Consider the following 19,751-nt stretch of genomic DNA (forward strand, 5'->3'; position numbering starts at 1 on the left):
TCTCACCTGCTAACCTCAAGTGATCTGCCTGTCTCAGCTTCCCAAAGTGTTGGGATTACAGGCATGAACCACTGTGCCTGGCCGCATATGGATAGGTCTTGAGAGACCCTAAAGAGCCCCACTGGCAAATGTCTGACCCAGCTTGGAGTTTCCCTGGGATGCTCTTGCCCCACTTACATTTCCATTCATCCTTCAAGATCCAGTTCAAGGCCACTCTGGAGGACCCTCCTGTGTTAGGACCTTATCGATGGCCTCTTATTCCACATTCCAAAGGCACCAATGATTTAGATCCCTCATCCTGGCAAAATTTACTGTAATTCAGCTAGACTTTTACATAATTATGTTAGAGTATTCTTATTTGTAATGTAGTTATTTAATTTCAAATCACTCCACTCATTCTTCAAAACTTGAGCATCTCCCATATGCTGATCACACTATTATAAGCACTGAGGATGAAGAGATAAATAAGACGTAATTCCTGCCTTGTACAAGATACAAGTCTAGTGGAGGATAATAGCAACAGCAATTGTGATGCTAATAAAAATATTCACATCATGCTTTATCACACACAAGACCTTTTCACATTCATGTTCTCATGATTTGTCCCATTTTGCAGTGAAGAATACTAAGGAACTAGCAAGGTGGACATCATTACCCTCAGTGAAGGAATGAATTAGTGGTCAAGTTAGAGTGTAAACCCACGTGTCCTACTCCAAAGTCCTCCACACTATGTAGCATCTTGGCCATTGTATGTCTATCTTGGTCTCAGGGAAAGAGTGACCTCCTGAAATGGAGGCACTGCCTCTTCTTTGGCAGCAGCACATGCTAGAACACTCACAGAGTACATCTTTGTGGAGAGTTCAATCTTTCAGAGCAAGGTTGAACAACTACATTCTTCCTCCTTTTTTCACTCCCAAACTTTGCATTCTAGTTACGCTTGGGTCCACAAAACCAAGATTCCCTAGTCTGGAAAGAATGTGAGATAAGAGATTACTTTCTGTTCTTAACCCTAGAATGACTCCCAGGTGGTAAGTTAATAAGTGGAATAGGTGATCCATTCTGCTGCTGAGGTTAGCGATCTCAGAACTCCCTTGACAAGTATCAAATGGGACTTACCTGTGGTATAATTGAATATGTCACCCAAAGGACTTTGCCCTGCCTTGTTATAGGCAAAAACACTAATAAAATAGGTGAAGCCACACTCAGATAAGAAATTGCACTGAGTGAGAGATGTGTTGCAGTGTACTTCCAAGCCGTCATCACTCTTCACAAAGACCACATAGTAGTCACCCAGATCTACAATGGACCAAGCCACAGACAGGTGGCCGGGGGGATCTTCTTGGATCATCACTCTTCCAGGTGCACAAGCAACTAGGAAATGATCAATAATAAGCAAACATAAGACTACTGCAGGAGATTTTCTTCGCATGTTTGCAATTATCCAAGATTTCAGTACAACCCAAATAAGCAACTCTGAGCTTCGTGACAGATTCAATTTGGTGCACAAAATACAAAACTGTGCACTGGAAGCATTAGAAGATTTTCTTTATAGGACCAAAGGCTATGTTATAGGCCCCAAACCACTACAACAAATTTTAATGACCTGTCACATTCTCTTGTTATATGAAATATTGTTTGAAATAGTGAGCCATCAGAGATTCATAGTCATCTTAAGACATAAAAATTCTTCATTGTTAGATTATTTGTTGAAATATTTGACTTCATCCAGAGATGAAGCTAGTCTGGCTTGAGTGGAATAATGAATATCCCAGAAGTTATCTGTTTTAGAGATTAAAATACAGATATCATTCATTGTGTTTTATATTAATATATTCTCTAATTCTTCCAGCAAATATCATCATTTTAGAGTTGAGGAAACTGAGGCTTATAGAGGTTGGTAAGTTGTCCAAGATCACATAAGTAGAAAGGAATGGAGCTGGGTCTTTCTGGGGGTTTATTTGTAAAGCCTCCATAGCATGGAACGTTCTTTTTTAAAAAACCTATTTTTTAAATTTATTTTTAATTTTATTTCATGTATTTATTTTTTTGAGACAGAATCTCACTCGGTTGCCCAGGCTGGAGTTCAGTGATGTGATCTCGGCTCACTGCAACCTCCACCTCCCGGGCTGAAGTGATTCTCCTGCCTCAGCCTCCTGAGTAGCTGGGACTACAGGTGTGCACGACCATGCCCAACTACTTTTTGTACTTTTAGTAGAGACGGGGTTTCACCTTGTTGTCCAGGCTGGTCTTGAACTCCTGACCTCAAGTGATCCTCCTCTCTCAGCCTCCCAAAGTGCTGGGATTACAGGCATGAGCCAATGCGCCAAGCCTAAATTTTTTTTTAAATTAGTTAATTAATTTTTTTGGAGACAAGGTCTCGCTCTGTCACCCAGGCTGGAGTGCAGTGGTGCGATCTCAGCTCACTGCAACCTCTGCCTCCCAGGCTCAGGTGATCCTTCCACCTCAGCCTCGTGAGTGGCTGGAACTATAGGTGCATGCCACCATGACCAGCTAACTTTTGTATTTTTTTGTAGAGACAGGGTTTAGCCATGTTGCCCAGGCTGGTCTCGAACTCCTGGACTCAAGCAATCCACCCGCCTCAGCCTCCCAAAGTGTTGGGATTACAGGCATGAGCCACCATGTGCAACCTGGAAAGTTCTTCTAACTGCAGCCTCTCATGCACTGAATGACAGAATACATTCTCATGCCCATTACACCCTCCAGGGAGCATCTTAAGCACAGAGTTAAGATACTAGATGCTACAAATAAGGAACAAATCAAATAGTATGTATAACTCAGTACAAACCCAGGAGACATTCTCAGATGTCCTAAAATTGATCTCACACAATAAATGCTAGACTATGTCAAAAGCAGGCATGTATTGATTTGTTAATATTGACTGTTTCTCTGTGTTAAGGCAATACCTCATTTATCCACATAATGCCTCATTTATTGATGGAACAAAATCTTCTGAAAGAATGAATTCAAATAAAGTTTGTTCATTCAAGTGCTAAGCTTTAAAAATTTTAGTTTTCACTAGTGGAAATCTTCCCAAAATATATTACATACTTCTGGGCCCCAGGAAACACATAGTACTTTGTAAACATAGTTCTTTTATTATATATATTTAATATAATATATAATATGTAATATATTAAATAATAATATTACTTTATTATTAGTCAAGGTCATCCCCATGATCATGACTGCGTCATACCCAAACTGCCTTAGAACCTCCTGGACCTGTAAGTGTGAAGGACTAGTTCAATGGCACTTAACCCTGACTGCATAGTAGAATCAACTGGGGAGCGTTTACAAACTATTCACATCCAAATTCTATTCCCAGCAACTCCGATCGGTCTTAAGTGGGACCTGGGTATTGGGGTTTTATAAAAGCTCCCCAGATGCTCTTAATGTGCGTCCAAGATTAAAAAACACTGCATGGTTCTCCCCTGCATTAAATGCCTAACTGCCTAACTCAGAACTGCTATGCTTTTGAAAGTGTTTTTTTCTCCCTTCTCCCACTCTCCACTATCTTGTCCTCATAATCACTTCTAATGTACCATTCACATTAAATTACAGTTGTCAAAAGAGAAGCCAAATCATCAAGTTTGTTATCATTGACCTTAATTTAACATAACTATAAGAGAGTGCAGGCCTGAAAGAATAGCTTTATTTTTATTTCCTGTGGAATGGAGTGCATCAACTTGGTGATAGCTCCTTTTCTTCCTTTTCAGAAGCTTCTTAAACTTAGAATGACATAACTGACTGTGAGATAAAGTAGACATTATTGTAATTGTCGACATTTTCTTTGGCTTTAAGCATTGGAATTAGGCAAACTTGAGCAGCTTGAATCTCAGCTCTACTGCTTATTATCAGTGTGCCCTTGGGAAAATTATTTAACTTCTCTGAGCTTCAATTTTCTTATCTAAAAAAAGAGATAATAGAACCCACCTCACTGAGTTATCATGAGATTTAAATGAAATAATATACTTATAGCGCCAGAGACATAGTAGGTCTTCATTAAGTGTTAGTTTCATTAAGTGTTAGTTTCCATCCCCGAGACACATAGATATTTCTAAATAGAGGAGTCAACCTCCACATGTGTATGTGGTTATCTCTCTGATAAGAATGAAAATGGAAAAATATCTAAACACATATTCAGAACTAGAAATATCCTATCTTTATCTTAAAAAAAATGGCAGCTCCCACCAAGCCTAGGACATGAGACATGATGTAAAGAAGAGGCAGTTATCTGTACGCACAGTTAGAGCTGTGTACAACTCAAACCAGATCTTAGAATTTTCACAGCTTTACAAAGGAAAAAGAAAAAAAACTAATTAATGAAAGATCTGGAATAGAAACCAGGCCTCCTAATTTCCCAAAAAGTGCTTTTTGCAATACACAATATCTCGCTTCGCTATCAGTATTATTCAAACTCATGAGAATGTTCAACTCAATGCTTTCATTTAGACCAGGCTTTCATTTTCATCTTTTCCAGAGTATTCAGAAACATTGTCAGTGAATGTCTCCCTTACAGCAGTCACTGCTGCAAGTCCTACAGCAATCTCACTCTTGTTTACATACCAGTTTTCAGGGTCACTTCTGAAGATGATTTGCTAGATCCAGCATCATTACTTGCTGAAACTGAAATCAAGTATTCAGTTCCACACTGGAGGGAAGAGATGGTGCAAGAACTGAAAGCTGTGCTGCAGGTCAGCTCTGAAGAGTCACTCAAAGCCATCACAGTATAATTGAAAGCTCCTTCTGCCAGTGCCCATGAAAAAGATGCCTTCAGAGCTCCACTATCGAAAGAGACTTGAATGTTGGCAGGGGCCTGAGGACCTACATTTTTGAGAAACAATTAAGATTTTGTAGTAGCCTTACAAACTAAGTAAGAGTTGGCATGACAATGTTGCAGAGCCTGGAGGATAAGATACCCAGTAGCTGGATAATTACAAGTGTTCAAAGCATAAAATTGGGATTTAGGATGATGCCTGGGAACTGGTAATACATCTGCTACTATGCAAATTCATAATAAACTGTGTGGCATTGGCCATATTATTTACCCTTTTTGTAATTTAATTTTTTCTCATATATAAATAGATCTAACAAGATCCATGTCTAACACCTATAGGTGCTAAAAGACATATTTTGAAAGTAATGCAATAAGTAGTTAAAATAATTAAATGAAATTATTAATGGGAAGAACTAAAAGGGCCACGTGGGTATGTTATTATTAAGCGAGAGGTCAAATATCTTCTGTTATTGATCAATGAAACTGAACATATCCCTTCTTGACTTTTGACATCTGCTACAACTTTTACTGCAATAGCTTTTCGGTCACAATCGTTTCTAGAGGAGCAGATTTTCTTTCCATTCATCATCAAAAGGAAGGAAGGAAGGTATCAAGTATGATGTGTACATATTAAGGCAGTCTTTTAGTGTCTCCAAAACACTTAACCCTACATTCTTGTAAATATGCCTTCCTTTCTTAAAACTTACCACATTAAAAAGCATAAGGAGGTGTCCTGGCCTGGGGAGGGAAGAAATTGGCTTCAATTCTTTGGAATCTGTGCTGTAATAACGCTCAAGCAGCAGGCCTTAGGAAACTGCTTAAACAGTCTGTGAACAGAGACCAGCATCCTCTGGATGCTGGGGCAAACAGGGAAGGCCTTTTTTTTTTTTTTTTTTTTTTTTGAGACGGAGTCTCGCTCTGTCGTCCAAGCTGGAGTGCAGTGGCGCAATCTCTGCTCACTGCAACCTCTGTCTCTGGGGTTCACGCCATTCTCCTGCCTCAGCCTCCTGAGTAGCTGGGACTACAGGCGCCCGCCACCACGCCCGGCTAATTTTTTGTATTTTGAGTAAAGACGGGGTTTCACCATGTTAGCCAGGATGCTCTCAAGCTCCTGACCTTGTGATCCACCTGCCTCGGCCTCCCAAAGTGCTGGGATTACAGGTGTGAGCCACTGCGCCCAGCCGGGAAGGCCTCTTTGAGGACATGAGGACCTAACTCATTCTCTGTAAGGCAGGCACCTGCCATGTTTTTCCCGTGGGCCATCTCAACAGGCCCCTTCCCACTACATGGTCAGCTTGTCTGCAGAGGCAGGTCTGCTTTAGGGAAGTGCTGGGCCCAAGGCTGGTAGGGGTAGCCTGCGGTGTTTTAGGGCAACTTGCTTTTCCCACAGGGAGCATAGGAGAACTAAGAAAAATAGGTAAAGTAGTGAGAGTCTGTTATGGGTTGACTTGGGTTCCCTCCCAGTTCATATGTTGAAGTTCTTACCCCTAGTACCCTCAAAATGTAGCTTTATTTGGAAATAGGGTCATAGCAGATGTAATCAGGTAAGATGCAATCATTAGGGTGGGCCCTCATCCAATATGGCCGATTTCCTTATAAAAAGAAGAAATTTGGACACAGATAAACATATATAGGGAAAATTCCATGTGAATGTGAAGATAACCATCTACAAGCCAAGGAGAGAGGCCTGGAACAGACTCTTCCTCACATGCCCCAGAAGGAACCAACCTAGCCGACACCTTGATTTCAGACTTCGTAGGCTTCAGAACCATGAAACCAAACATTGCTATTGTTTAAGCCACCCAGTTTGTGGTTCCAGCAGCCCTAGGAAACTATTCCAGAGGCGAAATCTAAACTCTGTAAAGCTTTGTAAAACATGGGTAAACCCATGAAGGGGAAGTCTTTAAGAAACAAGTTATTCTAGGGGATGCTGTCTCAGTGCCCCAGCCTGATGAAGATGCTCCCTCCTGTGCCTCGCTGTGTTTGCAGCCTTCTGCCAAAGCACTGGTCAGGTGAAAATGGAAACGCTGACTCACCATTGGTCTCTCCTTTGACATAATCCATTCTTTGAATAGAGGGATCATGCTTTATTTGCTTTTGTATTCCCATCAGCTAACCTATGCCCAGCACACAGTGGGCCCTCAACAAATGTGGAAAGAAAAAAGCAGTGTGAAAGGGAAAGGAAAGGGAAGGATGGGAAGGGAAGATAAGGGAAGGAAGGAAGAAAGAAAGCCAGCCAGCCTAGGAAAAGGCCCAAGGAGACTGACTTGTCACAGACATCCTGACTCACCAAGCCTGTCATGAATCACCTCAGGGCTATGATTATACAACCTTCCTAGGGAAATATATAAAAGGTGGCAAACCCCTCTCTTCTCCCTACATTCTGCCTTGGCCCATAGACTATGGGGCTTCCATTCCCCTCCAAACTTAGGGAAAGTTGGAGAGAACATTTCTGGTTTCTTTCCTTCCTTTCCTGCGTCCTTCCCAAATGGTGAAATAGCTAATCTGGTTGGTGAGAGTCTTGTATCTATTTAGGTTACCTTGCTATTGGATGGCTTACTCTGCCTCAAGAAAAGAAAAAACACCCCCTCTCATTCTCTCTCTCTCTCTCTCTGTCTTTCTCGGCTCACTCCAGCAGCTCAGTTTGGACCTCCAGTTGTAATGCTGCAGGGTATCCTCTGCTCGGGGGACCTCTGGGTGGGACGGTGAGAAAACGCACAGCAAGCTCTAGCTTCTCCCCACAGCTGGAGGAGCAGTAGTGGGAAGCCCCATGCTGACTTCAGGCCCAAGCTAAGGCCTTTGGGAAACAGATCTGAAACACTAATTCCACTGCAGGATCCTGACAGCATCCTGTGCCTGCAGAAACCTTGCTTTGCTTGCTGCCGTATCTCTAGAACAATGCCAGCTCAAAGTTGGCACACTGTCACTCAGTATCTGCAGAACAAATGAATTCCTATTTGGCCCAGTTCTTATACTAATTGGCCTGAACCCAGAAAGGGACAAGGAGTGATGGGTAAACCTAACAAGAATCACCTTCTTCTGTGTGATGTCGAATGTGAATGCTGAAATTGAGTTGGATATTAGAAGGTGGTGCCATGCTGTGTGCATTCTGAGTAGCATTTCTTTATCCATGCAGGAAGCGTTTAAACTACCGAGGAGGAATAGACGAGGCACTATAAATAACTTCATAATAAATTTAAATAGCTGCTGCCAGCTGCTCTGTACTTGTCATGTAACACTGCTCTTGATGGCTGCAACGCACAGCCCCCCTTGTTAATCAAAAGTAAAATTGTTTGAGGCTGAGCTGAGAAGTTCTTACTTGTTCTCTGATTGCAGGTGGAGTCGTCCCCAGGGATTCCGTTGGCATTCCATGCATAGGCCTTTATGGTGTAGAGAGTCCCGGCTTCTAAACTGGTGAATGTCAAGGAGGTGTTTGTAGTATTCTCTTTCCATATACTCCCCAAGCCATTGGCTCGCATAATGGACACAGAGAATCCAATTGCCATATATACAGCTTCCCACTGCACAAGAATGGAGTCTGAACTTGGAGAGCTTACTTCTAGAATTGGTGCAGCCAACACTAAAAAAAGAAAAACATGCATTTGTGTTACTAAAGTCCAATAGAGGATAATTCAAATTTAGAAGCAAGTAAATTGATATCCATAATATACAATAATTATTTATTTTATAAGAGCATTCACAACAAAGTTTCATTAAATAATTGCTATTTAAGTGTATACTAACCACAAATAACTTGGTAGAGGAATGGGAAACAGAGAAACGCTAAATATCAGACACTACTTTTAACTGAAGTTGGTCAGAACTTAGATCAAACATTCCTATAATCATAATATAAATCAATGGGAAAATGAGGGGTTACACTATTTTAACGTGCACATAACTTTTCAGAAATATGCCTAGGTACAAACTTAATCAAATCAATTTCAGTAATGCTGATGACAAACTCCAAATGCTTTTATTTGTTTTGTTAACATATATGCCATATGGTCAGAGTGCAGCAAAATCCCTTCTCTGTGTTCTTCATTTGGCATGTTAAAACCAGAAATCCCTATTTCAGAGATTTAAAAGCTGGGATGCTTTTAAAGATGCCCAGAAATGGGCTTTATTTTCCAAAGCAAAGCATCTGGCATTTAAATGCCACCTCCTCCACAGATAGCTGAATTCTCAAACAGCATCATTTGGTAGCTTTCACTTCTGGGCCTTGAATTGTAGGCACTCATGTGACACCAAATCACATTCTGCATTTGCAGCACCAGAATAACTGATCCAAGTCACAAGCAAACACTCAAAGGAGGATGAGCATCCATCCAGCTACCTGTCTTTGCCTGCTTTGGAGGTGATGCCTGGCTTCTCCCAGCAGCGCTGATGGATCTGATGGTGATTTCGTACAAGGTTGCAGCCTTTAGTCCCGTCACAGTGCCTGGGGAATTGGCCACCATTGTTTCAATGACTGTGTCCCCGTCTTCAGCTGTGAGGAGGTAACTGGTGGCACCCGGCACTGTAGCCCATTCTACAGTGATACTGTTGCTGATTTTTGAATATGCCTGATCAATAGTGGGTATTTCAGGAGCTGAAAGAGGTTTTAGAGTTGTACATTAGCCAAGATACCTACAAGAATGACTTCTTTCATCATTTTACTCTTCAAGATAAATCATTCTCATGCTTTCCTTCAGACATAAGCTTTGCCCTTATTATCCAGATCAAGGAAAAACAGAGAAAAAGAAAGACAAAGCTACTCTCCAGAAGAGATCCAGAAAGCTCAAACCTCTCACTCAGGGATGGTATTTCAAAGTTTTCCCCAGTTGCCTGTGGGGTAATTTGCACTTTTTGTACTTTTAAAAGAGCTAAATAAGAATGGGAAGTAATTACAGGAAAGAACTCTGGGAAGACAGAGAGAATAATTGAGAGGCTTTCTTCCAGAGGATTCTACTCCAGTTGGGCATTCTGTGAATTTTGCAGGCTGCTTTGCCATTGATCTCCCCTCTGGGTCCCACAGCCATCCCACTGCCTCCAGCTGGACTCATCTCCATTCCTCCTGCCTGTGCCCCGTGGCTGTGGTCACTCTCTCATGCACTTTGCACGTTTTCCAGATAACGTTTAATCTAATGGAGGAAGGAGGGAGGATCGAGTTCTTTGTTATAATTACTCCATAGCACTTTCTTTCATATTATCAGAGTGGAATAATTCTCAGATTCTTCCATACAAAATACAAGTAAACTTTGTTCTCCCTTTCTCTAGCACAATATCTGCCTCAGCATACGAATGCGATGGGCCAGGCTATGGTTTGCCAGGGAGATATGAATGCTTACGGCATGGGTTTACACAAGGCATTCCTACACTCAGGTGTACGGAGTAGGAGCTATAGCACAGTACTCAGATTGGCTAATTTACAAAATTCCATAGACGCAAAAATGTCTTGGATATAGGAGATCCAAGTGGAAGAAAAGGTCAAACAAAAATAGCTGGGCTTTATTTGCAAGTGGCACTTGGCCTTTCAGGTTTAATGTACTCCACTTGCTGGGTAAAATCACTGTATGTCAAATATAGGGAATTTGACAAAACTAAAACTAAAGGGAAGACAAACAAGCAGAACTATAGGGCAAAGAGGGAGAAAGAGTAAAGACAGGTGATTCTCCAGTATCAGCTCCCCTTCTCCCAGAGCCATGTCCCTATGTGCACAATGCAGACAACTTTCTCTTTCTGTACCAATAACCCAGAGAGTTAGCTTTGGCAGCATCTCAGAAATAACCATGCTGCAAAAATGAACAAAGTCTCCTCTGTGCCCTGGCCAGACATTCCTTGAACATCACCCAGTATAGTCTCTTTTGCCATTGAAAGAAAATTATGACAGTTATATGCACTGGGGGAAATTCTCAGGCCTGCTTGTCATAGCCACTTGCCAGTGGAAGCCAATTCCATAGGAAAGGGCTACGTTCCCTCTCTCCTGCAGAACGGAAAGTCCCAGCAGGGGCTCCCTCTTCCAACACACACACACACACCCCTCTTCTGCTCCCCCAGCTAATGATCCTGTGCTATATGCCTTCTTTCCTCTAATTTTCTGGTGTCTCTCAACTCCTTCTGTTTCCTCTGTCCCCACCGTTAATCTTATCTCCTATGTTACCAGTTCTGTTCATTGGAATGAACTAACTTCCTGGGAAAATGACAACCAAACTAGCCACAGACACATGAGGCCAGATCATGCATTCACGGAGCAGTTTGAAAGGCATCTAAAAGGCTAGCATGACACAGACCCTCTCCCCACAGGCCTGTCACAGGGCCCGAGGGCTCCACAAAACTGGTCTCATGGAATTGATCTAGGAGAGGCACATTTGCTTGGAAGTCATAATGCAGGAAGCCAGTATCACAGAATGAAACGGGGTTGTGTGGTGGGAAAATAGCAAAGGGTTTGGATTCAGGAGCTCTGGGTTTGAGCCCTGGCCCTGCTATTTACTTTTGTGTGTGAAGGCATGCAAGTCATCGTACCTCTTCTAGACTTGTTACCTTCCTTGACAAATACAGATTATTAATACCTACATGTTAGGATTTACTTTGAAATTTAAAATACCTGCATTTTAGGATTGTTGTAAAGATTAAGTGAAATAGTGTACGTTAGGGTACTTGGAAAGTGTGTGTGTATGTGTGTGTGTGTGTGTACCTGTGCACGTTTGTGTATGAGCCAAGACAAGTAAATTTTGATGGGTTTGGAAAAGCCAGACCATATGGCACTGCCATGGAGAGGTCCTGTGAAAATGGGATTCTGAGGAGTGTGGGGCAAATACAGGCTGGAGGGACAGATTGTCTGTTTTACACCTGGTTTTAGGGCAGGCTCTGACCAGCATCAACAATGAAAGAAGATCAACCCCTATGTAGTATGTTGCCCTTTAACAGATGAGAAACTTGAGTGTAAAGTCCATAAAGTAGCAGCAGTTCCTTACTCTTTCTTACTTCTATGTTTAGCCCACTGACTGGACTGATGAAAGAGAAAACTTTATTCCCTAGATGTGCAACCAACCACCCTGATCAGTCAAAAATGAAACCCCTTGGTTCTCAGCATCTGTGCATTCCACCAGCTCAAAGAGATCTAAATTAGCCCACGAGGCCCCAGTGACCAGACACAGATACACAGCAATACCAGAGCCCAAAGAGAATCAAAATACACATAATCAAAATGAAACCTTCTATACAGTGCAGCTAATACACATTCCATCTATTGAAAAGCCAGGACTCAATTAGCAATTGAGTCAATTAGCAGCAGTATCACTAGCTTAGCCTGACCCACCATTTCTCTAGAATAGGGCAGATGCTGTGAGGACCAAAAAGGGTCCTGTTCTGAGGGCTTGGTGTGTCCTGGGTGTGCTGGGACCTTGTAAGAGATGGCAGAGTTAGATTTTGTCCACCCAAAGGCTACTTATTTAAAAAGCCACTTTGTGTATAGCCAAACAGTCCTTCCTATAGTTTTCTGGCTAATCCTAAAGATCTCTCAAGAATAAGACAAGTAAATAAGAATAAAGCAAGAAATAATAATTTTTTAAAGAGATGGGGTGTTGCTATGTTGCCCAGGCTGGTCTTGAAATCCTGGGCTCAAGCAATCAATCCTCCCATCTTGGCTTCCCAAAGTGCTGAGATTACAGGCGTGAGCCTTGGTACCATGGCCAGGAAATAGAAATTTTTAAAAACTTACTGTATATGTATGAATTTTATGAAATTTCATGGCTCAGATATACATCTATATCAAATTTTTTAACTGTCTTGATTTCACTTCCTTTTCTGTGGTGTAGACAAAATAATAAATGCAAATTTTTCTAATTTATGTCGAATCACTATGAGAATTTATTGGTGATATGGTTGATATTATATGGTTCCTAGAGATAAGCTAAATCCTCCTAAAAATAAATTTCCATTCCAGGTATTTAGATTTCTAGCACAAATGAGCTAGGAGGGGCCTCTAGATAAATTATTTTTGCCTTCAGTTATCTACTTAAGAAAGATAGAGATCAAATATTTTTATTTTTATTTTTTATTATTTTTATTTTTTTTTGAGATTGTGGTCATTATTTTTTAAAGACTTTATTTTTTGGAGTAATTTTAGTTCACAGCAAAGTTGAGGGGAAGGTAGAGAGATACCCAATATACCATCTGCCTCAAACATTTCCTATTCTATTATCAATATCCCCCACCAGAGGGACATTAGTTGCAGCTGATGCACCTACCTTGACACATTATTATTGCAAAGAGTCCATAGTTTGCATTAGGGTTCACTCTTACAGTCTACAGGTTTGGAACAAATACAGAATGTATCCACCATTAGAGTATTATACAGAGTGGTTTCTATGTTCTAAAAATCCTCTGCTCCACCTATTTGTCCCTCCTTCCCCCAACCCCTGGTAACCACTGATCTTTTTTTTAGATCAAATATTTTTAAAAGAGGGCCCCCTTTCAGCCCTGAGTGACTGTTGTCTATATTTTAAATATGCAATATTAGAAGTATAAAATCCTTTTTAAAGCAAGGAATATTGCCAATTTAATCAAATATAACATTTCTCATTTTTTCTCTAATTCCCCGGAACATGAACAAGAACATTTATATAAATTAGACTCTGTACAATATCTTAGCTAGAATGATGATCATTGTAATATTTCACACATGGCTAACTGTGTATGAGAAAATGCATGCCTACATGGCTCTATACATTACAGTACTCAGCAAGAACACTTTCTGAAGATTTGTCTTTCAAGTTCAATCTATTTATTTGTCTTACCAATTATCAACTCCCCAGGACCCAATATAGTGTTTAGCACCCAGTGTGAGTGCTCAGAAAATATTGAATTTTTTTTTCTCATATAGCCTTTAGATTTCAGGGTAGCCCGTAAATTAACAATGGAAATTAACATCAAATACAAAGAGGAAAAACTTTCATGTCAGAAAATTGTACCTGATTTTGCTGAAGCCACCTGAAAAGGAAAGTTTAGAAAATTAGAACCATACAGAAAAACACCACTTGAACAAACGTAAAACAGGAATAAAAGCGGTAATAAATTAATCACAACATTTTTATACCTAATGTGAACAGTCTTTCGATCCATACAAGTATTTCTCCACACAAATCGTTTCCCAGCACCCCAATCTACCGCAAAGCAACTCTAAATGGAATTTAGAGGCTGGAGGCAGATCCCATTACTATTTCATTTCTTTCCCCTTTGAATCTACCTATTGAACTAAGTCAGTAGCTGCTGACAGATTTTTCAGAAATCTTTGTTCTTAAAATATAATGATAATCTTGTTTTCTTTCTCTAGTATATGGCATTAAATTTCAAACATGCAAACATATACAACCTGGGTACGAACTTTTGAAAGGTATTTCGATTTCTATCTCCCCATTCCCCAACTCCTCAAAAAAAAAAAAAAAGAAGAGAAAAATAATGTGTCTTTCTTTTTCCCCTAAATAGTTGCGGGCAGTTGGAATGATGAACTCACCATTTTCAGACAGATAAGAATGAATCCAATCAAAGTCAAACATGTCTCCCGTCCACCAGCCATCCTGTTGGACATAGTACTCACATGGCACAAAACAAAGCAATCAGGGTCCTCTTTGGCCCCCAGGAGTACAACACCGTTAGTAGCTGGGGTGTGGGGCTGTGATGCTGGGAAGAGACCCTCGGAAGTAGCTCCTCCCCTTCAGTGTGGAGCTGACCTGTAACTAGGGACACTTGGAGACTGGCAGGGACAGGTATTGCAAAGACTGAAAAGAAGAGAGTGGGAAAAAGCCACGTCAAGCAGGGCAAAAAGCTACTGTAACCTTGGTTTCAAAGTAACCTTCTTTTTAAAACAATGTCTGTCTAAATAAAAACGTTAGAAAGCTGCACAGAAAATTGTTGATGTGGTAGAGTAATTATTTTAAACCCGGGGATGCTGACCAGTTTTATTTTTCTTTTTCACCTTTATTTGTTGCTGTTCTTTTACTTCAAAGTAAGTGATTAGTCCTACTGTCAGGAAGAATTTGCTGCCAAACTTCATCATGGAATACAATACGAAAGGGCAGGAGCATGTGTCTGTACTGAGAAAGAAAGTAAGAGGTCCCTGTTGAGCACGTTAAATTTACCCATCTCCCATACCACCCTGCAGTTCCAGTACGTTTTTTTTTTTTTCACTGTTTTAGAGACAGGGTCTTGCTATTTTGCCAAACAGCCTCCAACTCCTGGGCTCAAGCAATCCTCCCACCTCTGCCTCCTGAGTAGCTAAGACTACAGATATGCATCATTGTGCCTCGCTAGTTTCTTTTATTTCCAGAGCTGTCTTCCTAGTTCACACTTTTAATAATAATTAGCATTTAATCTAAGAATTACAGTGTAAAATTTTAACAGTGAACAGATAAATAAATGAAATAAACATAATTAATTGGCTTGTCTGAAATCACACAAGAATTAAATGATCGAACTAGAGTTGAAATGCATCAGTGTGATCTCTACTTTCAACCAAGATAGAATTACAAAAAAGGGAAAAGAATTGCATTTACCCTCCCTGACTTCCACATTTACTATAAAGCTAAAATAAAATAGAGACTGGGTGGTATTGGCATGAAGATAGATAAATAGATCAATGGGACAGAGAGTCCAAAAAGAAACCCACACATATATAGATAATTGATTTTCAACAAAGATACAAGGCAATCCAAAGGAGGAAGAATAGACTTTTCAACAGATGGTGCTGGAACAACTGGATAACCACATGCAGAAAACATAAACTTTGATTCGTACCTCACACCATATTAAAACATGAACTCAAAATGGATCATAGATCTAAATGTAGCACCTGAAACTATAAAATGTCCAGAAAAAAAAATAAAAGAAAATCTTTGTGACATTGGATTAGGCAAAGATTTCTTATATACAACACTAAAAGCAGAATCCACTTTTAAAATTTGATAAATTGAACTTCATTAAAATGAAGAATTTCTGCACTATTAAGGGAATGAAAAAATAAGCCACAGACTGCGGGAAAATATGTATCTTATAAAGGACTTGTATTCTGTGTGTGTGTGTGTGTGTGTGTGTGTGTATTCTCAAAATCCAGTAATAAGAAAACAACTCATTATAAAATGGGCAAAAGATATGAACAAACACTTCACAAAAGAAGACATACTCATGGAAAATAAAGGGATGGAAAAAATCCTCAACATCACAAGTCATTAGCAGAATGCAAAATAGGCTTTTTTTTTTTTTTGGAGACAGGGTCTCATTCTGTCACCGAACCTGGAATGTAGTGGTGCAATCACAGCTCACTGCAGCCTTGACCTCCCAGGCTCTAATGATCCTCCCACTTCAGCCTCCTCAGTAGCTGGGACCACAGGTGTGCACCACCACACCTGGCTAATTTTTGTATTCTTTGTAGAGATGGAGTTTCACTATGTTGCCCAGGCTGGTCTCAAACTCCTGGGCTCAAGCCATCTGCCCACCTTGGCCTCCCAGAGTGCTGGGATTATGAGCATGAGCCATTGCGCCTGGCCCACAGAACGCAATTTAAAATCACAGTGCGATACCACTACATACTTATTGGATATCTAAAATTAGAAGCTGGTCATAGTCGCTATGCTTGTAATCCCAGCACTTTGAGACACCGAAACAAGAGGATCACTTGAGGTCAGGAGTTTAGAGAACAGCCTGGGCAACATCGTGGGACCCTGCCTGTAAAAAAATTTTTTTTTTTTTTTTTTTGAGACGGAGTCTCGCTCTGTCGCCCAGGCTGGAGTGCAGTGGCCGGATCTCAGCTCACTGCAAGCTCCGCCTCCCGGGTTTTAAGCCATTCTCCTGCCTCAGCCTCCCAAGTAGCTGGGACTACAGGCGCCCGCCACCTCGCCCGGCTAGTTTTTTGTATTTTTTAGTAGAGACGGGGTTTCACCGTGTTAGCCAGGATGGTCTTGATCTCCTGACCTCGTGATCCGCCCTCCTAGGCCTCCCAAAGTGCTGGGATTACAGGCTTGAGCCACCGCGCCCGGCCAAAAAAATTTTTAAAAATTAGCTGGATATGGTGACATGCGCCTGTAGTGTCAGCTACTTGGGAGGCTGAGGCGGGAGGATCACTTGAACTCAGGAGATGAAGGCTGCAGTGAGCCATGATTGCACCACCGTACCCCAGCCTGGGCAACAGAATGAGACCCTGTCTCAAATAACAAATAAATAACAAATAATAAAATTAGAAAGGCTGTGTATACTAAGTGCTGGCAAGGATGTGGAACAACCAGAAATCTCATACCTGATAAGAATGAAAAATGGTACAATCATTTTGGAAAATAATTTGGTTGTTTCTTAAAAAGTTAAACATGTACTTCACCATTTCCCTCCTAGGTATTGACTCAAAAAAAAAAAAAAAATGAAAGCATATGTCCATACAAAAACATACATGAATATTCACAGTAGCATTATTTTTAATAATCCCCAAACTATAAGCAAACCAAATGTCTGTCAGCCAAAGTAAGTAATAAACAAATGAAAAATTTCCCAGCAAAAAAGGGAACACACAAAAACATGGATGAATCTATAAAAAGTCAGACACAAAAAAGAATACAGATGTTTTGATCCAATTATATAAATTTCTAGAAAATGCAAACCACTCTTAAAAACAGAAAGCAAATCAGTGACTGCCTGGGGATGGAGAATGGCAGGAAGAAGGGATTACAGAAGTGTAAGAGGAAACTCTTGGGGATGAAGAACATGCTCATTATCTGAACTGTGGTGGTGATTTTGAGTGTATACATATGTCCAAATATGTCTTAAATATGTGCAGTTTATTACATGTTACTTATATCTAAATAAAGGCGTTTTCAAATATCAGTCTGACTAACTCCAAAACCCTAAACTCCTTCCACTAAACTACTCTGCCTTATGAGCTGACTACTATGAATTTAAGGCATTTCAATTTTTGCACCGAACAAATATATATTGACATATTGAGGACCTAATGAAGACAAGGAACTATTCAGGACATAAGAAATACAAACAAATCAGAACCCTGTCCTCTTGGAGCATGTACTCTAGCAAAGGAAGGCCAAACTAAGCAGCTAAAGTAATAAAATATGTCGAGTGTTGATAATGTTATGAAGAAAAAGTGGAGTGATAGGAGAGAACACAGCTGTTAGGGACGACCTCTCTGGCAACCAGATGCTTGAGCAAAGGCCTAAGGGAAGTGAATAAGTGCATCCTTTGGAAACCTAGGAAAAGAATATACAAACAGAAGGAAAAGGAAGTACAAAGGCCCTGAGGAGGGAGCAGCTTGGTTAGAACAGCCTGTGCACTTATGCCCCCAGCAGCAGGGAGTGTTGGTGGTTGACAGCTCCTGCTCAGTCTCTCACGGACCTGCCCTTGGCTCATGAGAGCTGCCTGGCTCAAAGTCATACCTACTCCCTGGGCCACCTACATCCAATGATTGGTGGATAAAGGAATGTTAGTGCTCCTGGCCCGGATTCAGGACAACTCTGCAGGGGAGGTCTGGATGGTACACCATGGTGTACACCAGGGCAACAGAGGCACCTAGGGTGCAACATTTAAGGAAGTTTGCTGAAGCCCACAGTTCCAGAGGCAGGCAGCACAAACTCCTCAAGTGGGTCATTGGGAGTGATGGTAAACAGGGCCAGTCATGTTCAGTCACTTGTGTGCAGGCACAGAGTAGACAGAGAGTTGTATCTAACTTGGATTGGGGTATTACTAGACAAGTGTGATGGAGACCGCAGCAAGGGAGTTAAGAGTGTTTACAAGAATGTGATTTATAATATTGTACAGTGGAAACTAAGCTGGGTAAGCGAGGAACTGTGGTTTGTAATACTTCACTGCAACGGAGGCTAAAAGTGCTGCAGTGGAATGAAAAGTTGGCAGGATAGAATGGAATAGAATGGAGACCCAAGGGAGTTAAAGAATTGTTGTAGAGTATCTTAGAGAAAGTAAGCAGGAAATATAGGAGTTGGTGATTAGAGAATGGGATGCTTGAAATGGAAACCGTGGAGAAGTGCCAGTTATTGATGATGGCCAGGTCTATGATGTAACCATGGGAACTGACAGCCGAGGTCAGATAGAGGAAAAAAATCATTGGAGGTCAAGAGTTCAAAAAATTGAGAGGTCTGAGTATTGGAAGGATTGTTCAATGGATATTGGAATCACTAAGAATTATGGCAAGAGTGGTGAAAGAGGTATTGAGCCATCTATTAAACTCTATAAGTATTAAAATATTAGGAGAGTATCTTTCGGTATGGATGACATAGACAACTGAGGGACAGTAGATGGTATAATCTGATGACATGTGTTTTATAGGACCTAGGGGATTCAGGAAAGAGAGAGAAACAATAGTCTGGAAATACAATGATTTTAAAGAAATGAATTAGGAAAGATAATTATTGTGTTAGCAACCGTCTCTGGCTAATGTCAACTTCTTGGTTGTCAAAATAAGTAATGAGTGTTATCACTGAACTGTTCCATCGGGAAACAATGCAAATAAAGCGGTTGCTTTTGTAATATGAATTTGCTTTAAAGCTTTGAATGACTAAATTTACCAGCTGTCTGAAATTCTCCCTTCAGGAATGAGATTCTGCAAAGCAGTGAATGCATGAATTTTGATACTGAAGGGAATGGAGCTAAGACAACCAAGAGAGGAAGGAGCTATGAGAATAAGTCTATTTAAACATTATTAGTGTACTAATAAGGTAATACCAAGAAATTTAAGATTAGCAAATAATGCAAAGGCCAGGAGAGGGACTGAAAATAAAACATAAAGATAAGAGTCTGGAATGGAAGAGGGAGAAAATGTGAGGATGCTCCATACAAGAATCATACATTTTCCAGCTCACACATACCTGTGTCCATGCTTCCTTACACCCAACCTCCTTCACTAAGCTCACACACACTATTTTAGCTTGTTACTTGGTATGCAATTCCGGATATCAAAACT

General features: G+C 40.7%; 1 protein-coding gene across 1 annotated transcript in view; it reads right to left on the minus strand.

The window, feature by feature from the left end:
- FNDC7 (fibronectin type III domain containing 7) overlaps positions 1-14,432 on the minus strand; it is a 30,598-nt gene extending 16,166 nt beyond the window's left edge. The window contains exons 1-6 of the mRNA XM_033196573.1: positions 14,295-14,432; positions 13,753-13,771; positions 9,135-9,389; positions 8,118-8,378; positions 4,588-4,845; positions 1,117-1,371 (exon numbers count right to left, since the gene is read on the minus strand). Of these exons, the coding sequence (XP_033052464.1) occupies positions 1,117-1,371; positions 4,588-4,845; positions 8,118-8,378; positions 9,135-9,389; positions 13,753-13,771; positions 14,295-14,369 (1,123 nt within the window). The 5' untranslated portion in view covers positions 14,370-14,432. The remainder of the gene's footprint in view (positions 1-1,116; positions 1,372-4,587; positions 4,846-8,117; positions 8,379-9,134; positions 9,390-13,752; positions 13,772-14,294) is intronic.
- Between the last annotated feature and the right edge of the window lie 5,319 nt (positions 14,433-19,751).

Source organism: Trachypithecus francoisi, unplaced genomic scaffold (genome assembly GCF_009764315.1).
Source record: "Trachypithecus francoisi isolate TF-2019V2 unplaced genomic scaffold, Tfra_2.0 Lachesis_group5, whole genome shotgun sequence".
NCBI classification, from domain to species: domain Eukaryota; kingdom Metazoa; phylum Chordata; class Mammalia; order Primates; family Cercopithecidae; genus Trachypithecus; species Trachypithecus francoisi.